General features: G+C 43.9%; 3 protein-coding genes across 5 annotated transcripts in view; 1 reads left to right on the forward strand and 2 right to left on the reverse strand.

Annotated features, from left to right (window-relative positions):
- slc17a7a (solute carrier family 17 member 7a) overlaps positions 1-308 on the reverse strand; it is a 17,381-nt gene extending 17,073 nt beyond the window's left edge. The window contains exon 1 of the mRNA XM_062531851.1: positions 1-308. This exon is cut by the window's left edge and continues 7 nt beyond it. Coding sequence (XP_062387835.1) covers positions 1-55 — 55 coding nt within the window. The 5' untranslated portion in view covers positions 56-308.
- A 313-nt stretch (positions 309-621) lies between these two features.
- Positions 622-18,546, reverse strand: slc6a16a (solute carrier family 6 member 16a). 2 transcript variants are annotated; one of them, XM_062531854.1, is made up of 13 exons: positions 18,302-18,546; positions 12,430-12,495; positions 10,537-10,774; positions 9,966-10,123; positions 7,928-8,054; positions 7,294-7,469; positions 6,864-6,974; positions 6,272-6,513; positions 5,526-5,709; positions 5,129-5,330; positions 3,877-4,036; positions 3,626-3,788; positions 622-3,256 (listed from the first exon to the last, which is right to left on the reverse strand). In XM_062531854.1, exons 3-13 carry the CDS (start codon positions 10,766-10,768, stop codon positions 2,921-2,923), a joined length of 2,091 nt encoding a protein of 696 aa, XP_062387838.1. In that variant the 5' UTR covers positions 10,769-10,774; positions 12,430-12,495; positions 18,302-18,546; the 3' UTR covers positions 622-2,920. The 2 variants fall into 2 exon arrangements, with proteins under 2 accessions (XP_062387838.1, XP_062387837.1); XM_062531853.1 differs by lacking the exon at positions 12,430-12,495.
- Positions 18,547-20,171: 1,625 nt separating this feature from the next.
- eps8l1a (EPS8 signaling adaptor L1a) overlaps positions 20,172-27,500 on the forward strand; it is an 8,630-nt gene continuing 1,301 nt past the window's right edge. Inside the window, exons 1-14 of one of the 2 annotated variants that reach the window (XM_062531855.1) lie at positions 20,222-20,240; positions 20,365-20,520; positions 21,844-21,931; positions 22,043-22,101; positions 22,406-22,544; positions 22,763-22,851; positions 23,094-23,168; positions 23,941-24,089; positions 25,429-25,582; positions 26,033-26,067; positions 26,279-26,387; positions 26,579-26,710; positions 26,986-27,100; positions 27,387-27,500. The exon at positions 27,387-27,500 is cut by the window's right edge and continues 49 nt beyond it. In XM_062531855.1, the coding sequence (XP_062387839.1) occupies positions 20,518-20,520; positions 21,844-21,931; positions 22,043-22,101; positions 22,406-22,544; positions 22,763-22,851; positions 23,094-23,168; positions 23,941-24,089; positions 25,429-25,582; positions 26,033-26,067; positions 26,279-26,387; positions 26,579-26,710; positions 26,986-27,100; positions 27,387-27,500 (1,261 nt within the window). In that variant the 5' untranslated portion in view covers positions 20,222-20,240; positions 20,365-20,517. Of the gene's footprint in view, positions 20,241-20,364; positions 20,521-21,843; positions 21,932-22,042; positions 22,102-22,405; positions 22,545-22,762; positions 22,852-23,093; positions 23,169-23,940; positions 24,090-25,428; positions 25,583-26,032; positions 26,068-26,278; positions 26,388-26,578; positions 26,711-26,985; positions 27,101-27,386 lie in introns of both variants that reach the window. The other variant, XM_062531856.1, reaches the window with a different exon arrangement.

Genomic DNA, 27,500 nt, shown 5'->3' on the forward strand with positions numbered 1-27,500 from the left:
TCTTCCCAAGTGTTCTTCCCGCCACCACCTTGAACCGATCTGGTCGGATCTCCATCCTCTCAACTCTTAGATCCGGCCGGTGTGCTGCTGTCCCCGAGCGCACTCCTGCTCGAGCGCGCTGACTCTCTCTGTCGCTCTCTCCCTCACACTCTGATGTCTATTCGTATCGCTCTATGCTGCACTTCGCTATCGGTCTATCCCTCCCCTCTTTTCTTCTGGCCTCCTACATGGTAGGACCTCGCCTCACCTTCGTCTGAACTCAAGCCCTTTCTTCCTCTCCTACACACTCTTTATCTCTCGCGCGTACTTGGAAGTACTGTCCGAGGTACTGAATCCGTATTTAGTTTGTTGAGGGTAAGTCTCGCCCACATCACAGCGGCAAACTTGGATCTGTTTGTCCCTCGTTACGTTTCCTTCCGAATCCTAACTTTTCAAGTATAATATTTTCAAAGTGTTATTCCTTTCATACTATGAAAGGATAGAATTGTACTTTTTATCTTTATAAGCATTATTTTTATGTGGATAAAAATAAATACACGTAATTTTGCCATCTAGTGGTTAATAAGAGAACGACAACAAGAGGCATGGACACAACACACACCTTAAAGACAGCACACCTAGAACAGTTAATACATGGCAAAGTTTATTTGGCAATTGCAGATCTCTCATTTTCACACCAAGAGAAAAGTAATGGTTATTATAAAAGAAAATGTCACACAAACGCACACCCACACACAGACACGCACCCACACCCACACCCACACCCACACACACACATACACACACACTCACTCACACACACACACACACACACACACAAACACATCATACAAGAAGGCAGTCTGGCCCGAGGTATATGCATGAACAAAAATTACAGATCAGAGATGGTTACATGCAAACCTATCCCCTGTCCTCAACACAATCCACACACTTGATAGTTCAGCTCATGTTCAGTTTGTCCACTTTCATTTATGAGTTACAGAACGTCTGCCTCTGCCTCCACTACAATGGGAAGGAACTAAGGAGGGTAGAAGCTGCCATGTGTCTGTCTATGAGTATGTGTATGTTTGAGTGTAGTATGTACACATGCCTGTGCACATGCAGTGCATCCAGCTCTATACAAGTGAGCTGTGGTGGACGCCAATAGACTCGGAGAGAGTTAAAGAGGGGGTGACTGCATGGTCACAGGTCATTTGGAATGGTGCTGCTGCCCATTCCTTCTGTCGTCTTGTGCAAAGTTGCCTTCACAAACATTTTAAAATGCATACCTACAGGCACTCCCCAGAAATGACTTGTTACATTGTAACAGGACTGTATGTAGAATAAAGATAGTACATTGCTATCATTATCATTATCAAGAATATCAGTCCAAACTACAAAATAAAAAAAATGGCTCAGCAGACTGGATTATCAAAATAATTGCTTACTTTGGTTGATGCTTTTTTAAATGTGGCTGCTACTATTTTAAACTATTACGACTACTATTAAAATATTATTAAAACGTCTTTTACATGGCACTGATGATATCGGACGACAAGCCAAACCATATCAATTAACTAGTCGAAAGCTATGATCCCTTATTGATTTCTCTCATGAATCCTGATCTGTCAACACAGCTGAGCAAGACAGGCTGGCTTAAGACAGGGCTTTGAAGCCTTCAGACTTCTGTGACAAATTAAAAATGAGTGCCATTCATTCTGAAGGTGAACAGAATATTAGGTGAATGGAATATTACCATGAGAGTGTGAGACTAAACTAGAGTATGGTAGTTGATGTCAGTGACCCTTTAGTGTAAAGACCTGGTAGTCAAGGCAACTATGACCTTTGGTCCACAAGCATATGGACATTGCCACAACAGGGACTAGTCTAGACTTTGGCATGTTGATGTCTAGTTGGACCAATCTGGAGGAAAGCATTACCACCTAGCACCTACAATAGTCTTGTCTTCATCTCATAGAAATAAATGACCTCTTAAGGAATTCGGACCTCTTTTTCCTAAAGCCCCTAAGAGTATCTTAAAGTTTTAAGGTGAACTTCAACATGGACTTAATTGAGCTGAGACAATAGGCTTTTTCTTGAAATTAAAAAAAAACATGAGACATACGATCTTTACACAATGTTAAACTGAGCTCAATTGTGTTTAGGAGAAATAAACAAGACAAAGAAGACATTTTTTCCTCTGGGAAAACACACACATGTGAGCAAATAAAAACTATTCTAAAAAGCAACATGCTCCCATTCCTGTATTTTCAGAAATGATTGAACACACAGTGTGAATCCATTGACTGAAACGTTATCAGTAAACCAAACCTAGCTATATTATAGCAACATACTTGCTAGCATCAAGCTAGCTTGGCATTACTACCAACGGCAATACTGTAGAACTAGTTAGCTTAGGTTTACAGCCACGTACTGTGGCTTTACTGCTGACTCCATTAACTAACCCTGCTGTTGATATCAAGAAATCAATGTCCTCTCTCAACATTTCATATTCTGTTTTACATTCATATTCAGAAAACTGATTTAAAAAAAACATTTACATCTTTGTGGCTTCCACTCTTAACCTTGTGGAGTTATACAGCATATACAAGAATGATTCCCTGTGTCGTTCTCTTTAGTTTCATTACTTCTTCCATCCCTTTTCATCACAGAACAACGGACATTTGCAAATACGGCACTGAAGATTACCTGTTGTGTCAAAAGCTTTAAGTATACAAATGGGTACAAGTTACAACCTAAATTTGGTTAAGAGGCCAGTCAGAACACCCCCCCAGAATGGTTCTCATATGGTCCAGTTAGACAGCAAGCAATAATCCTAAATTATGTCAGGCCAAAATTTTAGCTTTTCATTTCATATTTGTTTCTTTAGCAATCTTTCAATCCTTCTTGTCACTTTTTCACCAACAGCACTCACTCACATTTACACAACTGTGTCTTCCTCTTCCTCGTCATCCCCATCTTCCTGCTGTGGGAGGAGCCGGTAGTGATCGTGGCCCAATGGGAGGAAGGCTGCCCTGGCCATTTCCTCCAGCTCATTTACGGGGCCGTTTGATTGCAAGGTGTCGCGGTCGGAGGACTCGCACTTGGTGTACCGGTCCCTGTGCGCATCGGGGATGCTCCCCTCGTCGGGCGGGCCCCGCCCACCTTTTATGAGTGATATAACGTAGCCAATCGGCACCGGTAGAGATGCAGCCAGAATCAACATGGTCAATACGGCCAGAGCCCAGCCAGGGTAGGCTAAAGTGTTTTCAGTGGCCTGAGAGAGAGAGAGAGAGAGAGAGAGAGAGAGAGAGAATGAGAGAGAGCAGGACACAGGATAGGAGAGAAGAAGAAAGGAACAAAAAGAAAACGCAAAAAGGAGTGGAGAGCAAAACAAATGAGAAGAGAATAGAAAGTGACATACAAAAGAGAAGAGAGAAGGGGAGAGATCATATTAGAGGGGATTAAAGACAGAAATATATACATATACACATGTATATATGCACACACATACACAGTATGGGTATGTATGTATTTCCAGTACATATGTGCAGCGTCATGTATACTGTAGGTACAGAATTGCAAACAGGCCATTTCTACAGGCAGCCAGGTGTGCGTTTGGGGTTCTGCAGCATGTGTGTTTTACCGTGGCATGATCCCAGGCGGTGTAGGTGGGCCGTTTGATGACCATGCGTAGCAGGCTGGCAGCCAGGAGTCCTATCATAGACAGCAGGCACACATACTTCCACATGTACTTGTAGATGGCCGGAGGCCGCCACTTCAACATCACCTCAACATCATCCAGGAACCTGTACAGCAGGACAGCACATATCAGAGCCACATGACACACTGTTGTGTGTGTGTGTGTGTGTGTGTATGTGTGTGTATGTATCTCACCTGTCAGCTCCATAGACCCAAGAAACACTCGCAGTCTCGAAAATGACCACAATGATAAGCGGCAGAGTGGCAGAATAGTCATCAAACATCGTCACAAAGTAGTTCCCGCTATGCTGAGTAAACAGAAGTCCGATCAGAAAGCCCAGGGAACAGCTACCCACTGAAACATAACAAAACAACTTATATTATGAATAACACATTTTAATGTGTCTACATGTCTGTCTCTCTAGACTTGGCTTTTACTTTTAGCTTTTACTGAGTGGCACAGGCAGAGTTATCAGTGCTGTGATGGCATAATAGATAGCAAATCTCAGATCAGCATTAGGCTGTGAATGCCAGGTACCAGCTGTTTTTAGATAACCTAACCTAAAGTGAAATCATGCCCCCTTGTGGTAGCAATGTATTAATGCACTTGTGAATCATGAAAACAATTGAACTGACTCAATGAACACTCGACATACAGTACCTACATTACTTCTATGTTGCTAGTGCTACATACAGTACAAAAGAATGCTCACACATATTCATAAATACATAAAGAATATAAAGTCTACAGAGCTAAATGGTCCTGCAAGTGGTTCTTCAAGTACTTGGTAGTTGTAAACAGTATAAGAAAAACCTTTTTCCTGATATGATACTTAGCATTGTCATGTTGATAATCAACATGTATCGCCAGAGCTATTGGATTTCTGCTGAATTTGTTGGTTTCCTGGTTATAGAAACACATTCTTTTGTTCTTCTAACACCACTTGCAGATAAAAAAAAATCAGCCCATTATCCCTTCCAACGGAGTAGTGCATGATCATGTCCTGTCTTGCTCAACAGGTGTGATAGCAAGCCGGATTATGAAATAGCAGATCATGACACTAAAGGCACATTCCCACATGGGACCAGTGCCAATAGCCATAAACAGTGTGAGAACTCTACCTGCCTAAAGATCCCATAAAGAACTCAGCACTAGTGGAGATGCAAATGTGCTGTCATGATCAAGTTAGGACTCGACGATGAACCAACAAACACTTTTACAAAGGCGGCAATAACAATAAAAAGATGCATAATTATACAACTTCAACGCAATTTCAATAAAAGTTGATATTGTATATGTATCTGTATGTATGAGTATAATCATTATGGAGTGTGTGTGTGTGTGTGTGTGTGCATGTGTGTGCGCGTGCGTGCGTGCGTGCGTGCGTGCGTGCGTGCGTGCGTGCGTGCGTGCGTGCGTGCGTGCGTGCGTGTTAGTTTGCTATACCAGTGAGCATGGTTCTGTGGCGCCCCAGCAGGCTGAAGTTGTCCATGAGGGGGGTGAGGATGCCCTGCATGGTCCCAAACATGGTGCTCAGGCCCAGGTTGAGCAGCATGAGGAAGAAGAGGCCTGACCACAACGGGCTGGCAGGAAACAGAGCCATGGCCTCGGTGAAGGCGATGAACGCCAGACCTGTCCCCTCCACACCCTGCAGATAGATAGATAGAGCAAGAAAAACACAAATGGTGAGAGAGAGAATTTACTTCAGTGTCTATTTGATTGATAATATTACTGTAAGTACATGTTTAGTCACAGCTAAAGACAGTTAAATAAAATTAGCCAAGAGGAAAGGATAGGACAGAGGGGCAACATCAACAAGTGAACTTTGTAAAAACTATTGTACCTTGTTCATCTCCTTCTCAGGGTCACAGTCGGTTATGTTTGCCCCCACTTGCGCCCCGTAGAGTTTGTACCACTCTCTGTAGTCGTCCAGCCCCACGGCGCTGGGCTCGGACATGTTAAACCAGGGCCACCAGTGCTGAGACGCACCAGGTACTGCAGCCAGCTCTGACATCACCCCCAGGTTCCTGTATGATGACATCATCAAAATGAAGCAGCCTCTTTCACTGTTTAACTTTAACACAAACTCCTTAGTTCTGCTGGAACACTCCACTTCACCATAAACAGTATACACAAGGATAAGGGCCTCAAAAAGACCCCAATTGTTAAAAAAAGACACACTTACACAGACGGCAGGTATACAAAACACAAACGAACACACACACAAAGCAACACACATAGCCCCACGCTATTTATGGAGAGCATTCCTATTCCTATTTTCCAAATAGGGCTAGGATTGGGCTAGTAATGCACTAGTTATGGCTAGGGCAAGAAATGTGTTTGCATAAGGCTATAAATACCAAGTTTATTTAAGGTTGAAGACGAAGATTTATTTACTGTCTCTAGTGTTTGAATGGTGTCTAAAAGGGGATATCCAAATAAGTGGCTATTCTACTCATATGATCAACCACAGGGCCGCGGCCAGCTACACCTCCATAAATACAAACACACAGAGTCTCTGTCTCTCATTCACACACACACACACACACACACACACACACACACACACACACACACACACACATTTACCTCGCCACACAGCCCAGCGCGATGGTCTTGGCCCGGAAGCCCAGCACCACGAACACGACGAGGGAGGCCAGCACGGAGGTCATGAAGTTGATGATGGACACCATGAAGGCGTCGCGGTGGCAGTTGTTGTGGACGGGGTTGTAGGAGGAGTAGGCGATGACCGAGCCGTAGCCCAGGCCCAGCGCAAAGAACACCTGAGTGGCCGCCTGGCGCCACACCTGGACCCTGCCCCAGATCTCTATCTGCAGCGAGGAGAGAGGTGGACAGACAGAGAGACCAATGTGAGTTACACCCTCTCCTTCTTACAGTAAGAGCGATTGCTATGGCACTTTTGAGCTGAGGATTGCCACACACTCACCCTCACTCAAAATATCACTTTTGCAACAGCAACAGTGAAAAAAAAGAATATTCCCAAATAGTTTCATGGACCTCTGAATCAGCAAAGAACAAACCACAAGTCCAGAAGTCCATACTGTGGGTCACATTTGTAGAGTCTCCCTGGATTTGCCTCGTGGTTTGGGTAACTTAGGCGTGTAGTACTGTAGGCGTGTTGGAAGGAATGCACTTGTGGAGCTGTTCTTGTTTAACTCACCTTGGGGTAGAACATGTACTTGATTCCATCTATGGCCCCATCCAGCATCAGGCCTCTGATGAGGAAGATGAAGAGAACCAGGTACGGGAACACAGAGGAGAAGTACATCACCTGGGGGGAGAGCACACGAGCGTGATGCATGACAGCATACCCTTCACGTTACAGTATTACAATACATTATGTCGATTGTAGTATTGGAATGTGCGTGCGTGCATACGTGTGTGTGTGTGTGTGTGTGTGTGTGTGTGTGTGTGTGTGTGTGTTGGGGGGGGGATGCAAATTTGTAGATTTGTAAATACAAACAGAAACACAAATTTGTGAATACAGAGAGAAACAGTCTCTCTTTGTTATATATGTAACATAATGCAAATATGGTGGAGAATGTGCATGCGGCTGTGTTCTATCTCATGTAAATGACACTATATAATACCTTGGCTGAGGACTTGATGCCCTTTATCATGGCGAGGCAGACAATAGCCCAGGCGGCCAGCAAACAGCCGGTCATGATGGGGTTAAAAGTTCCAGATTCATCTATGGAGTCAGCGATGTCCAGTGCCTTGCGGAACCAGAAGTAGGAGGTGGGAGAGCTTTCAGCGCATTCCTTAACTGAGACGCAGAGCAGAAATACTGTTGTCATAGAACTACAGCACGATACATGTATATCTGTGCATACAGTACATTACACTGTTATGTAAAGCAGACATACACACAAATGCACACATTGTCCATAAAACAAACACAAGTTCTACTGTAGGTGACACTGAAAGTACTACATGTCATCAGTTATATTTTTAATTTGAGTGAGAGAGAGATGTGGGATTTGGGAAAGGGATATCTTGTGTGGTGGTTGTGTGTGTGTCTGTGTGTGTGTGTGTGTGTGTGTGTGTGTGTGTGTGTGTGTGTGTGTGTGTGTGTGTGTGTGTGTGTCTGTGTGTGTCTGTGTGTGTGTGTGTCTGTGTGTGTCTGTGTGTGTGTGTCGGTGTGTCTGTGTGTCTGTGTGTCTGTGTGAGTAATTCTAAACGTAATGGAAAAGAGACCATGTGTACTGGAATGGCATTCCATACCTGTCGCGTTAGTGCTGTGATCTATGGGGCAGTGTTCCCATGGTAGCGGGTACTGAAAAGAGTTTCCAAGGTAGAAGAGAGACCAAGCAATGATAACATTGTAGTAGAGAGCCACGAAGAAGCACACCTAGCAAACACAAAGAGAGAGAGAGAGAGAGAGAGAGAGAGAGAGAGAGAGAGAGAGAGTAAATAAACTCTGTATACAGGACATTTGAGAAAGCTCAGATAAACCATTAAATGTTTAGCATAACATATGTGTTACATAGAATATGGTGGAGCAACAGTAGCATCACAGACAATTGGTCAACCTGGGCTGCATTTCCCAAAACCATAGTTGCTAACTTAGTAGGCTGGCCATGGTAAATTGCAATGCGACAAAGTTGCTAACTTAGTTGCGGCCCTGAGTATGATAACCGCCATTACGAGTCTGTGTCACTTTGGATAAAAGCGTTATTAATATCAGTCAACTTTCACCAGTCAGTCAACTTAATGTGTTATAGCCGTGCCTTGGCACATAGAGCATTGTAATGTTACTGAAATAGGCAGCAAAAAACAAAGTCAGTGAAAGTTTCAGATCATGGCTCTGCAATGCTACAGTACCATTACTTGGAGAGGGACTTCTGAGAAACTAGAGGCGTCAGAACATAAAAAGACCAGTACACCCAGGTCAGCAGAGGGAGAAACAGACTTATGTGAGGAAGCATGTACATACGTAAACAGACACACAGACACACACACTGCTTCTCGACCAAGAGGCCCATTTCCTTTAGAGGTGTACCTTCCTACCAAACTGCCACAATATTTGAGCACAAAAGCCTGCGCTTCGTATCAGGTTCCGTTAAGTCTAGGCTTGGTGATCTGATTATGCAAATAATTATCATAAATACATCTCATAAAATGATTTGCATTAAAGTACAAAGAGTACTAATATTTTCCAGTAAGGTTGTATAAGTTAGAGAAAGCCATTATTGCGCCCAAATGATAAAAGTAGCAGTATTCATAATAATATGAAATATTTTCTACAATGAATGCATGTTAATGCATTAATAATAGCTTATTAAAAGTAAAAGCCAACCACTGAAAACTGTACAAACAAAAATCTTGTTCTATCTTTGGCATATAGAACAGGGAGTTCTTGAATATTTTATTTTAATGAGCCTAGCCAGTTAGAATAAACAAACATGTTATACTGAATGTCAAGTGGTTTCAATGTTTACAAAGTTTGTTATGACAACAAGCCCACTGCATTCTATGTCATCGTAACAACTTTGCTTAGACTCACAGATGATTAAATGATCAGGATAGAAAACTGCCCTCCTGACACCAAACAACATATCTCGCCATCATCTCTGTCCACACCCATACAAACTGTTCTGGCTATGGTCCAAGCTATCTGCTCACCGTCAGATACTCTTTTGACAGAGGGTGCACTGTTGAGTACTAAGAGATTCGATTTAGAGGCCGCGGAACATCTGTGGAACATTACATAATCCCCTCGCACATATTTTTGAGAACACTCACTGGTATCATTGATCTTAAATAATTCTGCCTTGTTCACTTAGATTCCCAATGGATGCGTCTTCTTCCAGCTATGTCTAAAGAAGGATGTTGTGTTTCAATGTGTGTGTGTGTGTGTATGTGGTCTGAAAACACAACAGAAGTAGCACATTCCAGCCCTGCTGTAGGCTTTTATGTGTTTGTGTATGTGCATATGTATGTGTGTGTGTGTGTGTGTGTGTACACTCTCGCCATGGGACAAGAAAAACTGATCTCAGCCAGCTGCAGGGACATTTTGTTGATGTTTCTTTATATTTGTGCAGGCTTGCCTCTGTGTGTGTGTTTGTGTGTGTTTGCGTGTGTGTGTGTGTGTGTGTGTGTGTGTGTTCATGCTTGTGTGTGTGCGTGCGTGTGTATGTGCTTCCGTGCATGCGTGTGTGTGTGTGTGTGTGTGTGTGTGTGTGTGTGTGTGTGTGTGTGTGTGTGCGTGTGTGGGTGTGTGTGTGTGTGCGAGGGCCCCTGCTCGCGTTTCTTCTCTCACCATGCAGCTGGAGTAGCCTATCCCAGCCAGTCGCGGGGAGATGTGTTTCCACACGCCAATGCTGCCCTGTCTGATGCTCTGGCCAGCCGCCAGCTCCATGAAGAACAGCGGCACCCCCACCACCATCAACAACATCACGTACAGAACCATGAACGCTCCTGATGAGGAGATATGGAGGGAAAGAAGGGAGCAATGTATCAGGAGACAAGATGAGAAGATATTTTTAGGATAGATAAAAAGAGAATTATCATGTTGTGCTCATTGGGATTGGGATTGGGAAACTCATCCTGGATGAGTTTAAAACATCATGCCCAATGAGACTATCCATTCTATGGGTATACTGCTCTGAGGCTCCGAGGTTCTCCAACTTGCCCTTAGGGTAAAAGTTCCACTTAAAATTGTCTGATGAATGACATATTTGGCCTTCATGTTTATGGCAGTATTAGGCTTGAAAGTTTTGATGTGGAAACTTCACTTCACTCTTCTGAAAAAGCTTCTAAAAGCCCTCTTGGTCCACTTTTGCAGAGATTACTTTTGGGCCTTGTTGACATTTTTTCCCTTTCGTACTCACCTCCTCCGTTCTGATGGCAGAGGTAAGGGAACCTCCAGACGTTCCCCAGGCCGACGCTGAAGCCCACCTGGGCCAGGACGTACTGCAGCTTGCTGTCCCACGCCGGACGGTCTTCCGCCGGCCCTTCCTCCCCGCCTGGGACCGGCCCTCCGATGGACATCAGCGCCGCGTCCGAGTGGCTCTCACCCAGGCCATGGCCGCCATCGTCCGTCGGCAAAGGGGGCTTCTCCATCTAGGGCTGGGAGGAACAAACAGGGTGAGTCCAGAGCAGTGCAGAACACTCAGAGCAGCTCTCAGTATGGTCTTTGGGGAAGTACAAAAGTGTGCAACACAGCACTTTTTCTTCTTCCTTCATAGGAACTCTTTAAAAATATTCTCCTTCAAAAACACAAACCATGATATGAAAACACATTGCAATTGACATGTTTTTGTGCATATAATAAAACATTAGCTACAGAGGGGTAGGCGTACTGTACAGTAGACAATGCATCCTATACTTGCATAATGTGTGCATGTGTGTAATATAATCTCCTATGTATATGGAAGCTACAGTACACAGCCTCACCTCTGGCTCACTGTGCCATTTAAAGGAGTTGGTCTAGGCAAACACAGAGTAATGTGTTCGAGACAGCTTTGCTATTTGAGACTCGTTTACAGGAATCTAATGGGCAAAAACAACCACAGCCTCTCCTATTCCCACACCCTTGGCGTTCTTATCCTACCTAGCATGTGCCTCCTTGTATAAACACTACAGTGTGTTTTTCTGTTTTTAAGTATGAGTGTATGTGACATGAACTAAAATGTTGAATTTCCCCTGCTCCTGCATTTGCTCTATCTGTGGATACTGCAGAATTTGTCAAATGTAATATTTGTAAAACAGTAATGTTTACTGTTTATATACCCTGGCAGAATTTCTAAAAATTGGCCAATTTTTGGAAAATATTGTGCAGATCATGCAGAGAGACATTTATTTAGGAACAGCAATACAATTATGCTGATCTTTAACAGATGTGGCAGTTTTAACAGTTGCCATGGTTTTATTTCAGTTAGCCTTATAGCTGGTTTGAGAGAGATGATCGTATGGAAAGAATCCCATGCCAATCTCTAGGTATGATGTGGGGCTATTTTAATTCCAAGGACCAAGGGAACTTTATAGGGACGATAGTACCTCTGCACATCTCACACAGGGCTGAACCTGACTTGAGACCAACTGTATAAATCATAAAATATTTGAAGAGGTTTGATAACGAAGTGGTTCAGCTCATACCAAGCCATGGTCAGGAAGAAGACCATCAAAGATTTCAGCCTCAACTGCCAAGATTAGTTGGGATGCAGAGAAAAACGCTCAAGCTGAAATGCAGGCTTCACTGCAAGGAAATTGTAAGCCTGTTTCAAGGTCCACAATAAAGATACACTTGAACAAAAATGGGCTGCATGGCCAGGTTGCCAGATAAAGCCATTACCGTGCCAATACCACAAAACAGCACACTTATAATATGCCAAACAGAAGCTAGACAAGCCTGAAAACGTCTGGAATAAAGTCATTTGGAGTAATGAGGCCAAAATTGAACTTTATGGTCACAATCATAAATGCTATGTTTGGAGAGGAGTCAACAAGGCCTATGGCTCCATATCCCTACAGTGACTTGATGCCTTATGGTTGTTTTTCCTGATGTGTGGTGGCAGGGAAATGGTACATAATTTACAATTTCTGCCAGGGTTTGCAAACTTATGGGCGCAACTGTAAGTGTTTAGTCAACTTCTTCATATTATATGTTTATTGCAAGACTTAAGTCACACACCACCCTCAGTATACAATCAGCATGATCAGCACTTGCATTTGTGTCTGCGACCAAATCAGAGTAAAAACGGTATGCTCAATAACACACTCACATTTCTATTTCCTTGTCAGCAGCAGGATCTGCAAACAGCGCATCACAGGAACTCTACAGTAATTTCCTGTGTATTAGCCACATTAAGCCACAGGACAGTGTTTTATGCAAGTTAAAAGAAACAACACCATATTAATACCATATTAACTGCACCTATGTATTAACCTCATAGCTGAATTTTTTTTTTGCAAAATCAATGTATAAGTTGCGGCTAATAGTTGGGCAATTACGGTACTGTACTTATAATCCTAAACATAATGTCACTGTTTAGTAGGACCTGCAAACAGTACAGTGTGCAGGTCACATATTTGTGAGTGTCAGTGGAGCCATCTTGTGTTGTCCACCACAGTCTACTCTATAATCCTGTAGCTCAATAAACATCTTTTGTTTAACTTTGTGACAATGTATATAACATCAGATGGTTCAAAAAGGCATGGTCCCCTTAAGAATAACTGCTCTATTTTGTTTTATGAACCCTTATATGATATCGTTTCAAGGTTGTGGCTGCATGGATGGAAAACTTAAAACAACACTTCACCCGACGTCAAAATAAGCACCATAGATATACATTACACAAAAAAAATGATATTTTGAACATTGTCCTGACTCCAAACTAAAAATCCAGAACAACACATCTGTGAAACAAGTAGGGGGAATGGTAGGCAGAGCAGACCAGTAGCTCAGTTAAGTTGTACAAGCTGTTAATCTTTCAAGGATTAAACAACATTACATATCCATGGAAGATGTAAATTACTTATTCTGTTGTCCCTCAATGTCATAAAGGCAATAGTAGAATTAACATGGTTTGTATAGATTTGTCTTTCATGCAATTATCCAGAAGAATTTGAACTCATGTTGGTTGGTTTTCACCCTCCCCCACCCAGTATGTGCCCTTGACAGTCGGTCACTTCTTTAAGGGGAATGTGGCAGCCGCCAGTGGTAATTTCCACGAACTTGACCTTTCTGTCCTTCTCGTTGATGTGTCGCAGAGCATACATGTGGACATAGAAATTTAATTTCTTTCCCTCGTCTCCCTGAGACATTTCAGGCGCCAATTCCTCTTCAGTCTTCCTATAATGTGCTTGGAAGACTGCAGAGGGTTTTTTTCTCAGTGCTTGTCCTCTTATGTCATGCGCACAATATAACCTGCCACTTTTCCATAAACATTCTTTCATGAGCGACATTGCATTGCTGTTGACCAAGCTCTCTCGTGAAAGATAGCACTAACATTCCTTTCCGCTACTGTATCCGTGTCTCCTGTTCTCCAACAAGACACTGCTGCTCATTCGTTGAAAATACACAGACCACAGTGTAGCTAAAACAGAACATCACAAACTGTGATGTTTGTGTGTTTGAAATATACACCATGTATCAGTCAATGTCCTTTAGATGCAATCCTTTCAACGAGAACTGTGTGATGAATTTCAGCCATCACCTTCCTTGGCATACTGTCAGCATTTGATATGGAGAATCATTAGATATGGGTGTTGACTTTCTTTGGCTGGGACACCATTTCAAATAATCTAATCCTCCATACCAGGAAATGTGACCAGGTGTAAAGGAGATATCAGCCCTGTGGACTGTGGCACTAAACAGGTGGTGTACCACAAGGGTCAGTGTTTAGACCAGTCCTCTAATATGACTCAGACTTATCATATGGTCTTGTGGATTATCCAACTCCAGCTATCCTTATGACACCCAACTGTTACCGATCATTTTGCTCAAGTTTCAGTTTCAGTTCAGGTGCCAGCATGTCCTGTGGACATCTCACTTTTTGACTGACCATATGAGACACCCAGCTAAACCATTACAGCACCAAGCATTCTGCCATTCCAGTCAGCTATTCCTCACAGTAAGCACAAGAGTTCAATGAACAATCTGTTTTATTCCCATAGATCCAGGCTGATCCAAGCAGATATGCCTACTCCAGTGCCTGTGATATCTGGTTACAGTCAGTGGCGGTTTTAGGTACGGGCGAACTGGGCAGTCGCCCGGGGCGGCATCTTGTATGGGGCGGCACGAGCGCTTAACCCTATGAGCCCGACTGACGCAAAGTGCGTCAAAAAACACTCATGGGGGCGCTCGTGGACGATCTCGCCTGGAGAGTGATTCAGTCTAGAACCGCCACTGGTTACAGTGATCTAGTCTTTGCAACTTTATTAGAGCCATTAAAGCAGAACTGGGTCAGTTTTGCAGTCTTAAAGCGTAAGTTTGGCGGAAAATGAAAATAAAGCTATTTTCTGAATGAAAATACATCAACTAAGCCGTGGAGGAAGTAATTTTCGCTCATCACGCAGTACAGAGCTAGCACTGGCAGGACCTACAGCCCAAAATCGCAAACAGTGGGTTAGCATTGGGCTTTCAGCCATGCGCTTTCAAAATCGCATTTTTAAACCACTAACATTGCTCAAAACAGCGGCAAACCTCGTCAGCAGCTTGCTCTAGGCAAAGCCATCGATATCTCAAAGTTGCGACACTACCGTTGACTCCCGTGAACAAACAATGGCGGCACTTCCGGGAACTATTCCATTGAGAATGAATGAATATAATACGACTTTTCTACATGACTTATAGTCGTGTGCATAATAATGCATTTTCATTGAGTAATGTATATGTATGTGGAAATGCAGTTTATAGTAATTTTCATCGAGTATTCACCGTAAATATTAATGCGATCGCTGCTGTCAATCCCGTAGTAAACCAGGGACCGAGGGAACTACTGAGTCGACCCACTAACCACGTGACCGCTCTAATCTGGCTTTAACATGGAAGTCAACGGCTGTCGCAACTTTGAGATATCGATGGCTTTGGCTCTAGGTGTCTACACATAAAACGAAGCACCAATCAGTCTGTAAACTTTGGAATAGTCTGTATACACGTAGAATCAGTTCGAGACGGCAAGCCAGTCTGAAGCACAGAAATGTCTCGCGAGATCTCACACGGAAGCACGGGAGCTATTCCTACAGGTAGTCAAAATCGCATTTTTTTTTTTTTTTTTTTTTAAAGATATTTTTTGGGCTTTTATGCCTTTAATCAGATAGGACAGTGTAGGGTGACAGGAAACGAGTGGGAGAGAGAGTAGGGTGGGATCCGGGAAAGGACCACGGGGCGGGAATCGAACCCGGGTCGCCGGCGTGCGGTGCAGGTGCCCCAGCCAGTCGCGCCACGACTGGGGCCCAGAATCGCATTTTTAAACCACTAACATTGCTCAAAACAGCGCCAAACCTCGTCAGAAGCTTGCTCTAGGTGTCTACACATAAAACAAACCACCAACAACTTGGCTCACGAACCCGACGTTTAGAAAAGAAGACTGTTATGAACACTAACCCCTTCCAGTTCCTCACGAAGGAAAGTCCACGAGCTCTCGTGTGAGCTCTCGCGTGACATTTCTGTGCTTCAGACTGGCTTGCGGTCTCGAACTGATTCTACGTGTATACAGACTATTCCAAAGTTTACAGACTGATTGGTGCTTCGTTTTATGTGTAGACACCTAGAGCAAGCTGCTGACGAGGTTTGCCGCTGTTTTGAGCAATGTTAGTGGTTTAAAAATGCGATTTTGAAAGCGCATGGCTGAAAGCCCAATGCTAACCCACTGTTTGCGATTTTGGGCTGTAGGTCCTGCCAGTGCTAGCTCTGTACTGCGTGATGAGCGAAAATTACTTCCTCCACGGCTTAGTTGATGTATTTTCATTCAGAAAATAGCTTTATTTTCATTTTCCGCCAAACTTATGCTTTAAGCTTGTGAGCTAGCTACCTACTGTAAAAGGAATAGAGAAGTTTATCAACACCACCCCATGTCTTAATGGCACTGCTGGAGGCTTACAAACAGGCCAACTGATGTCTTTTGTTGCTATAGGCAATGTCATGCTGTGAAAGATATTTGCTTATTTTTGTGGTGTGTTCCTACCTGCAACACAGAGCTGCATAGTGCATATCCTGAATGTCTGGTGGGAACGGAACGGCACATGTTCCTGTCCTTCACATGCCCACACACCATCAAGATTCATTTGAAGATGTGTCACATTGTTACAGTACATAATGGTGCTTTAAGAAAAAATATTGTGGACAATTCACAAAATGTGTTCCATTCTCATCATAGTTGGCCCTTTATGTTTCAAGCCTAAGTAAAGTGACTTGAAGTGAAGCTCAATGTTGACAATGCAAATGCAATATATCAACATAAAACTGAAACATGTTTATCCTACAGACAATTAAACCATACAGATCTAACCATTTCAGTGACATTCCGCAACAGAAGTGTGGTTGTTGCAAACAGTCTTCCCGATTACATAACATCATCAACAGCAACTTGTCAACTAGTCACTGTGCTCTAAACGGCTGAAGCCAACACGGTGGCTCAGGTAACTAGGTAACTCACAGTAGTTATCTCGAGTCTTGAGCTAACTTGGCCTCCTTATGCCCTAACATTTAAAAGGCCTTAGTGTCAGGGGCCATGTGTTCTCAGCTGTGGGAATGGAAAACTACAGAGCACTGGCAAGGAAAGAGGAAAGCGAGATCATCCATTTTATTTAAAGAGAGAGAGGCACACAGAGAATGAGAGATTTAAAAAAAGGGGAAAAAGTCTGAGAGATACAGAACAGCCAATCTGGAATTTGTTCGAGGTGTCTCTTACCTCTGGGTACATGTGTCTTATTATGACTATGGAAAAATACAAGTCCTAAATCTCTCTTTTACCCCTCTACGCCTCCTGCACACTCCCACTCTGCCTTCACCCACTCTGGTCTCTCTTTCTCGGCCTCATTCTATTTATAGTAGTCTGTTAAGCAACTGGTGTTACCCAGACTGTTAGGATTGTTGGTAAGTCTGTTTTAGCACACACTCGGAAACAAACGCCAGCACCTTTCCTATATCCTAATACCTACAACACAATCAACAGTGTGTGTGTGTGCATGTAGACAAATACTTTTTGGGTTGTAGGTGATAATGAGAACACTGATAACCAGGCGAAAGGGGTACACCCCGTTCACTGAAGGGCGTTGATGAAATCCACTATTTATTTCATTGAAGCCTCTTTCATACCCTTGCGCTCCCTCCCACACGCACGGCCCTTCCTGATTGGTAGAACGATTCAGTGCATCGCTACAGCCTCAGAGGTCCCTCGAGAACCATTCCTTAGCTCTGGACTCGGATCAGTTCGTCCAAAATCCCTCCACTCTGGAATCGGCGCGCGAGAAATAGACCTGACCACGGGCCAGTCTTTATACTCCGCTCATTTCTTTGAGTTCCTTTGCAAGTTCACCTTGGGATACGGTGTTGGGACTAAATGTCTTATCTTTCCGTGACTGATTCCAGCAACACACCTGTGATAGACTGTGCCAATCAAAGGCACTGATAACATTACACTGTCAACAGATATTTCCTTTTCGACTTTTCATCCAGAATTAAGGGAACTGTTAACAAATGAACAACACGAAATAAACATGGAAAATTAAGTAGGCTAGTTTCTCAGTTTTGATCAACATAATGTTGTTAATTTCGGTAGGGCCTACTCATTTTAAAATATTTGCACTTCTGAGCTTCAACCGACCGGAACGAATATGTTGTTACAGTAAAGTGCATAGGCCTACTCAAAATGCATTTGTAGCCTATATTTAATTCCATGTATTCAACCTTGAAAGTTCATAACAGAAACAAATGGAAAAACCTTCTGCTGAAGCGCACAGCAATCTCTGACAAAGCGTAACATGAAACAAGAGAAGTGAGTGTGTGTAATGTAATATAATCATGTAGCCTACCAGTTATAATAGTCATTATTTAATTTTGCATTCTGCATTTGGTGCACAAAAGCACCCCAGTTCATGTGCATTATGATACTCTAAGAGTGAACTGGACATGAAACACATGTTCTTTACCTCTCTTTGTGGTGGTAGAGGAAGTCCTGAAGAAGCCCCTTTTGCTGTCTTGTCTTAAACCGTTAGATAAACTCAGTCTGCAAATATAACCGTTTTCTCAACAAAAATCCTCGGAATTGTTTAAACGTTCGCTGAAATCAAGCTACTCCAGTATTTGTTTAATATCGATAAGCTTGTCTGCTTAGCGCAGACTTTAGAATTTTATCGAAACAAACACATACAGCTTTACATGCGTTTGGGCTCCAATTTCATCGATCCCCCAAGAAACTTTAGAGGATGACTCCCCTTGAGCGCTCATTGGCTCCGCGCTGCACGAGCTCTGTGTCACAACGTGCGGGCCCCGCCCTTCTTGACAGATGTGAGTGCAGTACAGTGTTGCATGTTGTCAGCACACGCAACACCAGCCCAAAGCGACCGACCGACACCCCATTTCCACGTTGTGCTCAGGTCCAAACAGCAAGAAGCACGACTTTACCTGCCTACACACGAGCACCACACACATACACACATCTATATTTAACTGGAGCGTTGCGCGTCACGTATGACCTTTTTTGGGCACCTGAGGTTGAGTTTAGTGGAGGGTCGTTTGAGTCTGCTGCGTAAGCAAAGCCATGGTCATTTTACAGTGGAGACCACTTGTTGCCCAGCACTGCAGGGTGGAATTGTGCGACCCTCGAAAGTGATCACAGTCTGAGCCATGTGACTTTGTTTTTATTTCTGTCACAAAAAGCCCCGCCCACCCTCCTGCCTCTGCTTCATAAAGTGTCAATGCGAGAACCGCAAGCACTGGACATTTGAGTTGACCTGTCGTAATAGCCTACATTACTCCAAGTCTCCTCTAAAGCAAAGCACGGTAAGCTAAAAGGGCCCTAGTCGGGTCTCAAAAGAAGTTGAAATCATATGGTATATTATGTAATCACTTTATTTCCAACATACATTTCCTCAAGAGGGCGCAAGCTCCCCTGGAGTCTTGTCCTCAAGGAACCGTATACATAGGCCTGTAAATTCATGCTGCCTTTTGCGAGCGTGCGCAATGAGTGAGTGACACGGAGAGAAAGCCTATAGCGAGAGAGGTAGAACGGGAGGAATGCTGTTACCTCAGTTCAGGTAGCTCTAAGGTGTGTCAAGATGAATGAGTACTGTGTGTGTGTGTGTGTGTGTGTGTGTGTGTGTGTGTGTGTGTGTGTGTGTGTGTGTGTGTGTGTGTGTGTGTGTGTGTGTGTGTGAGTGTAAGTGTGAGTGTGTGTCTGAAAGGGGAAATGAAAGAGCTAGTTAAGCGGGCTTAGCAAGTCTGCGTTGGTAGTCATGACACTCTTCATGTGTAAGTGTGCCTGAGCTTAAGGAATTAGACTGGAAAAGAGAGACCACACTCTGCAGCCACTCAGCACTTCTGTGCCACACTCAGACAGCTTATCCTGAAAACAACGTTTCCCAGCCTTTCTGTGACAGTGCCCTCACAGATACCCCCCCCCCCCCCCCCCCCCCCCCCCACACACACACACACACTCACACACACATTGCACGCGCACGCACACACACACACACACACACACACACACACTCAAGCCTACATTCATCCAACATTGGCGTATGCTGCCATTCAGAAACTCAAATTTTTCGAAGATGACACATATTTCTGGAGTGACATCACATTGAAACTAGCCCTGGCATTCATTGTTTTATCACTCTACCGAGGGGGTGCAAGGCTGAGATAGAGAGGAGGAGAGTGAGAGAATGAGATGGACGAGAGAGAGAGAGAGAGAGAGAGAATGCATGAGAGCATTTCACAGCAGAGAGACTAACTCGTTTTACCTGTTTCTGCGTATCTCCTCAAGGCGTAAACAGGGGAAGTGGCAGAGGAGTAGGGCACACACACACACACACACACACATACTCACACACACATATACATGCTCCCACACACATTGACAAGAGCACGGTAAGGCTGAAATCCTCCTTATGATCTCTTGCTGTCTCTTTTTCTATGCTGTCTCTGTGTTTTATTGGTTCATTAGTTTTTCCTCTGGATTTGGACTTGCACTTCTAATTGATCCTATTCCAAGAGGATGACCAAATCAGAGGTGGTGCAGGGCAGGACACCAAACTGTGGCAAAACCACAGCCCGCGGATTTGTCCAATCATGCCAAATGTACTCTAACTATCCAGTCTAGACCGGATGGCAAAGACCATCAGCTGGAACAGACTGCTCTAGAACCATGGTAAAAGAAAGGATATTTCTGAAAGCCTGGCTTATCAATGAAATTGAATTAGATTTCTCATTGATTATTGATTTTTGATATTGCAAAAATAATTGTCGCTTTTGCTATGTTATTTGTAGCCTTCGTATTTGGAATGTAGCATCCCTGTACGATACTGCGTCTTAGAAATCAGAGAATGGAAGTCTATAGTTATGCGTCAAGATAATGGATAATTATAGTCTTTGCATAACCTTAATGTCCTCAATTGTGAGAGCAGCAAGTTAGTCACCTCTAAGGTTTGCTTTGGGTGTAGCATGTGTGCATATTTTGAGAGTTTTCTTTTATTGGGTGGCCATGGTCCCATGCAGTCTTGCACAACTCTGGTGGAGCTGAAATGCATGGCAATCAAGTCGTTTTCTTAGCTGATTCAAGTACTGATTTAGACATATAGGAATGCATTCAATTCATTTGATGATTTGAGTGTCCATTGTGGTCTTTGTCTTTATATTCTCTACATATGATACCAGTGCGGCTATATACTGTACAGGCCTATAGCAGAACTTTTCTAAGACAGATTCATGAAATCATTGTTATCTAAAGCTAAAGTTATGATTCCTGCAGGAAATGCATTAGGGTGTGCACATTTACTATGAACAAGTAAGAGACGTCAGCTGCCCGAGATCATTTTCCAAAATAGTGGCGGGCGGGCAGGAAGACAGACAGACAGACAGGGCAGAGTCATAGCAAACCTCATTCCTGAACTGCCGCAAGGCGTGCTGGCAGCCAGTCTGGTTTCCATGGACATTTAGCCTCACGGTCAGAGCAATGCCAAGCCTGTGGAATCCAGCCTCAGGAAGAAAGAACCACCCCCATTTTAATTGACTACATGGTGAAACCGCCACATATGAATCAGAGCAGATTTGGCCTTGTTGCTACTATATGTGGTATTGTGCTCCTCCAGTTAATGTCAATACTGGGAGGTAATGAAAGCAGTATGGCATCTTGACATGTATTAGATAATTAAATTGAGCATGTGCAGTACCATGCCTGAAATGGTTTATGGTTGATATGGAAGGTGTATAGCTTTGCAGATAGATGTATCAATGTACATCTGAAGCACATCTTTAAAAGCATTCAAAATGTGTGACTGCAGCTTGTATGTTTGAACATTTATCAAGTTTGGTGTTTTTATGGCTTTTAAATTCATGGTGTGATGAATTGTTACCATCCATCTGTGTTCATTCCATCCACCTGATTTCTTTTCTCTCTTCCCTTTTTGCTCTCTCTCTCTCTCTCTCTCATGCTCTCTGTTTCACTCTCTCCCCCTCACTCTCTCTTTGTCAGATGCAGTCTGCTCCACCTGTTCTCCCACGGAAACACTCATTAATCAGAGTACTGCAGCCTCCAGGAGCTATCAGCCTAGACCACAAAGGTATCTCTCTCTCTCTCTCTCTCTGTATGCGTGTCTGTGTGTAAGTACATTCATAAACTCTATCTTCAAATTCAAATTCAAAAGATTCAAATTGTCCTTTTCTTTTTGTAGTGAATGGAGCTCAGGCTAAAAAAATAAGTCCACCAACAGTTAATGCAGAAAGAGAAGTGGTAAGTGTGTGTGTATGTGTGAGTGTGAGTGTGTGTGTGTGTGTGTGTGTGTGTGTGTGCGTGTGTGTGTGTGTGTGTGTGTGTGTGTGTGTGTGTGTGTGTGTGCGCGCGCGCGCGCATGTGTGTGTGTGTGTGCACGCCTGTGCCAAGTGAAGTTGTAAAGAAAATGTACAGAGTTTTTTTTGTCAACGTTATATAACAATTTTTTTCACATGGATATAATGTGAGTGTTTATTTTTCTCTTTCTCTCCCCCCTTTTCCGTGCCTCTCCCACTCCTGCGCGCCCCTCGCGCCCCTCGCTCAGGAACTCTTAAATCACTGCTTCGATGATGTGGAGCGCTTTATGGGCCGTCTGCAGCAGGCAGCCGAGGCGCGGAGCGTTCTGGAACAGCGCTCCAAGAACAAGAAGAAGAGCAGGAGAAAGAGCAAGAAGGAGAAGGATGGTGAGACTCACCGACACCAGAGGGAGTGGGAATGGGAGATAGTGAAGCATTCATTAACATAAACACTCTTGACCATTTTGTTTCCATGGCCTCATCATGTGTGTCTCTCTCTCTCTCTCTCTCTCTCTCTATGGGCTGTCTTCTCTCTCTCTCTCTCTCTCTCTCTCTCTCTCTCTCTCTCTCTCTCTCTCTTTCTTTCTTTCTTTGTGTGTGTGCAGATGACCTGCTGACTCAAAAAGCGGCTCCTCCTGAGGAAGAAGAATTTGTGGACATTTTTCAGAAAGTCAAGTATTCCCTCAGTCTGCTGGTGAGGTTCACTCCCTAGCTTCCCCACTGCCAAAAATGAGCCTGGCTCAGCACAGCCGCATGGGAGAAATCCAGCTCCTGGGGGAATGTCCTCAGTCTGTTCCAGAGCTCATGTCTGTTTCTTAATGTTCACACATTTCTGAATGAAGAGACCAACTTTTTTCTGAGGTTAAGAGTTGATGGCCTCTAATTTGCTTGTTCATTTTTCCTTTGTTTCTTTCTGTCTCTCTTGTTTTGTTTCAGGATCGTTTGAAAGCCTCATTATCACACCCCAGTTCAGAAGTGCTCATCCACTCTGTCTTTACTCCACTGAACTTGGTATTTTAACATGTGCTCATACACAGTCACCATGGACACAAACACACACACACGCACGCACACACACACACGCACGCACACACACACACACACACACACACACACACACACACACACACACACACACACACACACACACACACACACACACACACACACACACACACACACACACACACAGTCCCTAGATACATCCGACCCTCCAAACAAACACACTCTTGCCCATGCCCTTTGCCAAAAGACTATAACCTCAGATTCCGATAAACACTCTCTCCTCCTTTCCTCTGAAAATGACCTTGAGGGTCAGAAGCGAATACGCACGACATGTTGTTTACATGGCTAATGGGGGGGACATGTTTGCAAGGACCACTGTGTGAAAATTCCTAAAATATTTACCCTCTCCCCCACCAATGACACAGACCGAAAGGGACATTTCTCTGGTATGAGTGTGAGTGTTCTGTCTCTGTCTTAAGATTGTTTATAACTGTCGATGTCCTTCCTGTGCCATTGTTCATTTCCTGTAGGTGTGTTCATATGTATTTGTGTGGGGTGCATGCATGCATCAGTGCCCTCCATGATATCAGTGTGTGCTCCCTGTTGCTGTGTATGTATGTGTGTGTGTGTGTGTGTGTCTGCAAAAAATAATGATATATATATATATATATATATATATATATATGTATATATATATATATATATATGTCAATGTATATGACATGTCTTTACGCTGGATCATTGACACTGGGGTTTGTGTGTGTGTGTGTGTGATCAGATGGTGAAAACCACTGGAGGTCCCTCATTGGCTGCGTCCGTGTTGAGTCCAGCGCTCACCAGTGGAGCGGTCACCCTGCTGCAGGACACCCTGACAGAGGAGGAGAAGGAGCTGTGGACGTCACTGGGACCCAACTGGACCTCAACACAGTCAGTACCAGCACCTGATCCTGAATCAGCCTCCCAGCTTCTCCTGTAACCTCTAGCTTCTAGTACCCTGGAAATCCAGAGTTCTCGCCAGAACACAATTTGAATTGTATCTGCAAGATACTCTGGCCACAAGCAATGATGCACGTTACGTTGTTTACCCCAACCATCGGGGGTAACAATCAAATCAGTGTATCTGATATAGGCGGGCCAAAGGCGAGCTAAACGCTACATCATTCAAACTCAGTACACATTGGTCATAGTGTTATCCAATTGCGTCGAAGTCCGGAATCAGTCAGAGTAAACATTGGTCGTACTGTTATCCAATTGCATGCAGTGAGATTTTCAAATGCACGCTTGGTGCCTCCCCTCGAGTTTGGGCCATTACATTATTCGCGGCCAGACCCTGTAGTTTGAAAGATTAAGCTTCTAGCACATGCGGCTTAAGTTGCACTGAAATAATTTTCAAGGAGGGGAATTCTGCCTCTCACCATGGCTATTGTCAGAGCATAGGCTCGTTATAGACAAAAATCAAGAATGGAGATTGCTCTCTAAAGGTGTCTTCAAAAAACAAGTACTACATCTAAAAGTGATTTATTGGCTCAACTGAGCCAATTACTGAGCCAATAAATCATTTTTTGATATAGTACTCTGTTTTTGAAGATACCTTTTGAGAGCGAGCTCCATTCTTGATTTTTAAATAGCACTGAGACGTATTGATAGGAAGACAAAGCTGAGGCAGCCAGTGGTTCCAGTTGGTTCTGAAGCCAGTTATTGTTTTTTAACGAGGGTTTCTGGAACAAATCTCAAAGGACTCAACACTTTTCCTGGGACCCGGCGTGGGCAAAGTCTCCCAATTGGCTTTTGCCTTCAGACTACAGCACCAATAGCCTCAGACCTGCACCTTCTCTCATTACCTGGTGAATGAGGCTTCTGTTGACCCGTGCAGCTCCATAGCCTACACATACACACAGGCGTAATTTCATTCCTTTAGTTCAGGTGATAGATTATGGCTTACATAATGCATAAGACCCAACGGGTAGAACAGACACAGAGCACATTCATACAGTGGACATCTGTTTTCACTCTTTTAAATATACACTTTTCAGTTGTGACTTTGAATTTGTATTGGAATATATATGTGCCTGTGGTTTCTTTTTGTCATCTAGTCTACCCTTTTCTTCCTGTCTTTTCATCATAATGTTAAATGCTTAAACACATGATTAGCCTACACATTAAGTGTGTGTGTGTGTGTGTGTGTGTGTGTGTGTGTGTGTGTGTGTGTGTGTGTGTGTGTGTGTGTGTGTGTGTGTGTGTGTGTGTGTGTGTGTCCATTTCCTAGTTCTCAGCTCGGTGAGGCCGTGTCTCCTTTCACTCCCGTGTTCCTGGATGGCTGGCAACCGGCGCTGTGTGACGCGGATGGGCACCCTCTGGAGGATCCTGTTGAGTCACAGCAGAGATACGAGACTTTAGTGGAGAGCCAGGCAGCCCAGCAGGTAGCACACATGACACACAGCCTGATTACTATTTACACAAACACACACGCACACACGCACACACGCACACACACACACACACACACACACACACACACGTACAAACAAACACACACCAAATTATAGTGATGGAAAAGCTTACTTATGGCAGTGTCTGTGTTTGGTTTGTCAACAACGCTGTGTAGATCCTGTGTGTGTGTGTAGGTGTGTGTGTGTGTGTGTGTGTAGGTGTGTGGGTGGGTGTGTGGGTGTGTGTCTCATTCTCATTAGTAACAGGTATGGTCACTCTCTTTCTCTCTCGCATGCATGCTGTCACATTCAGAAGCTGGAAGGGAGGGGGGCAGGGTTAAACTACAGGAAGCTCTTTGTGAAAGTCTTCCCCCTGTTTGTGAAAGTGTTCCATCAACATTCTCAAAGCCCTTCATTCTTTTCCCTTTTAATTCCTTTTAGGAGGCTGAAATTCCACATCAGTCAACAACTGAAGTGTAAGTCAGGATTATCAAGTTAGATCAGATCGATTTGTATGCCATTGTTTAATCATTATTATTGATTTTGTATTTTCAACTGTGGTTGCATTACAGTAAATATAGTATTTTCAACAGTGGTTGCATTACAGTAAAGATAGTATTTAACTCTAATTTGATTGGGTAAGAAGGGTGATCATATTACAGGATTATTTCTCGTGTGTACATGCAGGGACAGTGGAGGCCTGGCTCCAGATGCTGAGAGGCAGTATCGCTGCAGTTATGACTTTGTGGCCAGAAACAGCAGTGAGCTTTCTGTCCTGCAAGGGGAGACACTTGAGGTAGCCTACAGCCTCACTCATGCCCTTCTCGAGTGCTGTGTAATTCATACACTATTGTGTACACATGATTTCTTGCAATCATTTTTGAAAAGTTGTACTTCATCACAAGTTGCAAAGGACCTGTTATGCTGTACACATTATTTTCTTTCAATGGTTTTGTCTTGTTCAATGGTTTTGTCTCTATCAAACAGGTGATCGAGTCATCCAAGCGCTGGTGGAAATGCAAGAACAGCTACGATCAGATAGGCTTTGTCCCTTTCAACATCCTGGAGCCTCAGTCTGCCGCTGAAAATGCAGACGCTGTTCAAAGGCGACAATCCAAGGTTACGATCACACTCTCAGCCTCAACCTGATAGATAGTTAATTACATAGTTACTGTTTAGTTGCAGAGAGGGTGGTTAAAACTGATAGATAGTTAATTACATGGTAACTGGTTAGTTGCAGAGAGGGTGGTTAAAACTGATAGATAGTTAATTACATAGTAACTGGTTAGTTGCAGAGAGGGTGGTTTAAAACTGGTCGGACTGTTCCCACTGTGGCCCAGAGCTGAATGGACGCAGGCGGTAGAAGGCTAACCTGCTCCTGGTTTCTGTTGCAGAGAGTGCCCATAGCTCCACCGGCGCGGAGTTTCTCCTACTCGGCCTCCAGTCCTGTGGAGGCCACGCCCCCAGGCTTTGATGGCCTGCCAGCGGGGGAGGCAGGGGGAGATGCAGGTATGTACCTGAGAGCACACACACACACACACACACAGACACACACACACACACACTCTCTCTCATACACACATATACTGTAGACACATACACACACACACACACACACACACTCTCTCTCTCTCTCTCTCTCTCTCCCTCTCTCTCTGTCTCTCTCACACACACACACACACACACACACACATAGATTAAAAGTACCTATATCTGTTGACACACTTTGATAGCAGAAACACGCACACACACCTGTGTTTAGATAATATATTCACAATGTCATATTCCTGTGCAGGGGTGTATAACGACGAGCTCATGCAACGGCTGGCAAATGGACGATCGGGGTCAATCCGGCCACTGGTCATCCCCCGGGCAACAGAGACCTCCGCCCCACTCGACTACCACTCAC

The sequence above is a fragment of the Sardina pilchardus genome, chromosome 3 (assembly GCF_963854185.1).
Source record: "Sardina pilchardus chromosome 3, fSarPil1.1, whole genome shotgun sequence".
Taxonomy (NCBI): Eukaryota; Metazoa; Chordata; class Actinopteri; order Clupeiformes; family Clupeidae; genus Sardina; species Sardina pilchardus.

Excerpts from the sequence above, each read along its gene's own strand:
- slc6a16a (XM_062531853.1), bottom strand. The coding sequence starts at position 10,768 with ATGGAGAAGCCCCCTTTGCCGACGGACGATGGCGGCCATGGCCTGGGT. Across the intron at positions 10,124-10,536 it reads CTGCCATCAGAACGGAGGAG|GAGCGTTCATGGTTCTGTAC; the intron begins GTGAGTACGAAA and ends TCTCCTCATCAG. Across the intron at positions 5,331-5,525 it reads CTGAGAAGGAGATGAACAAG|GGTGTGGAGGGGACAGGTCT; the intron begins GTACAATAGTTT and ends ATCTATCTGCAG.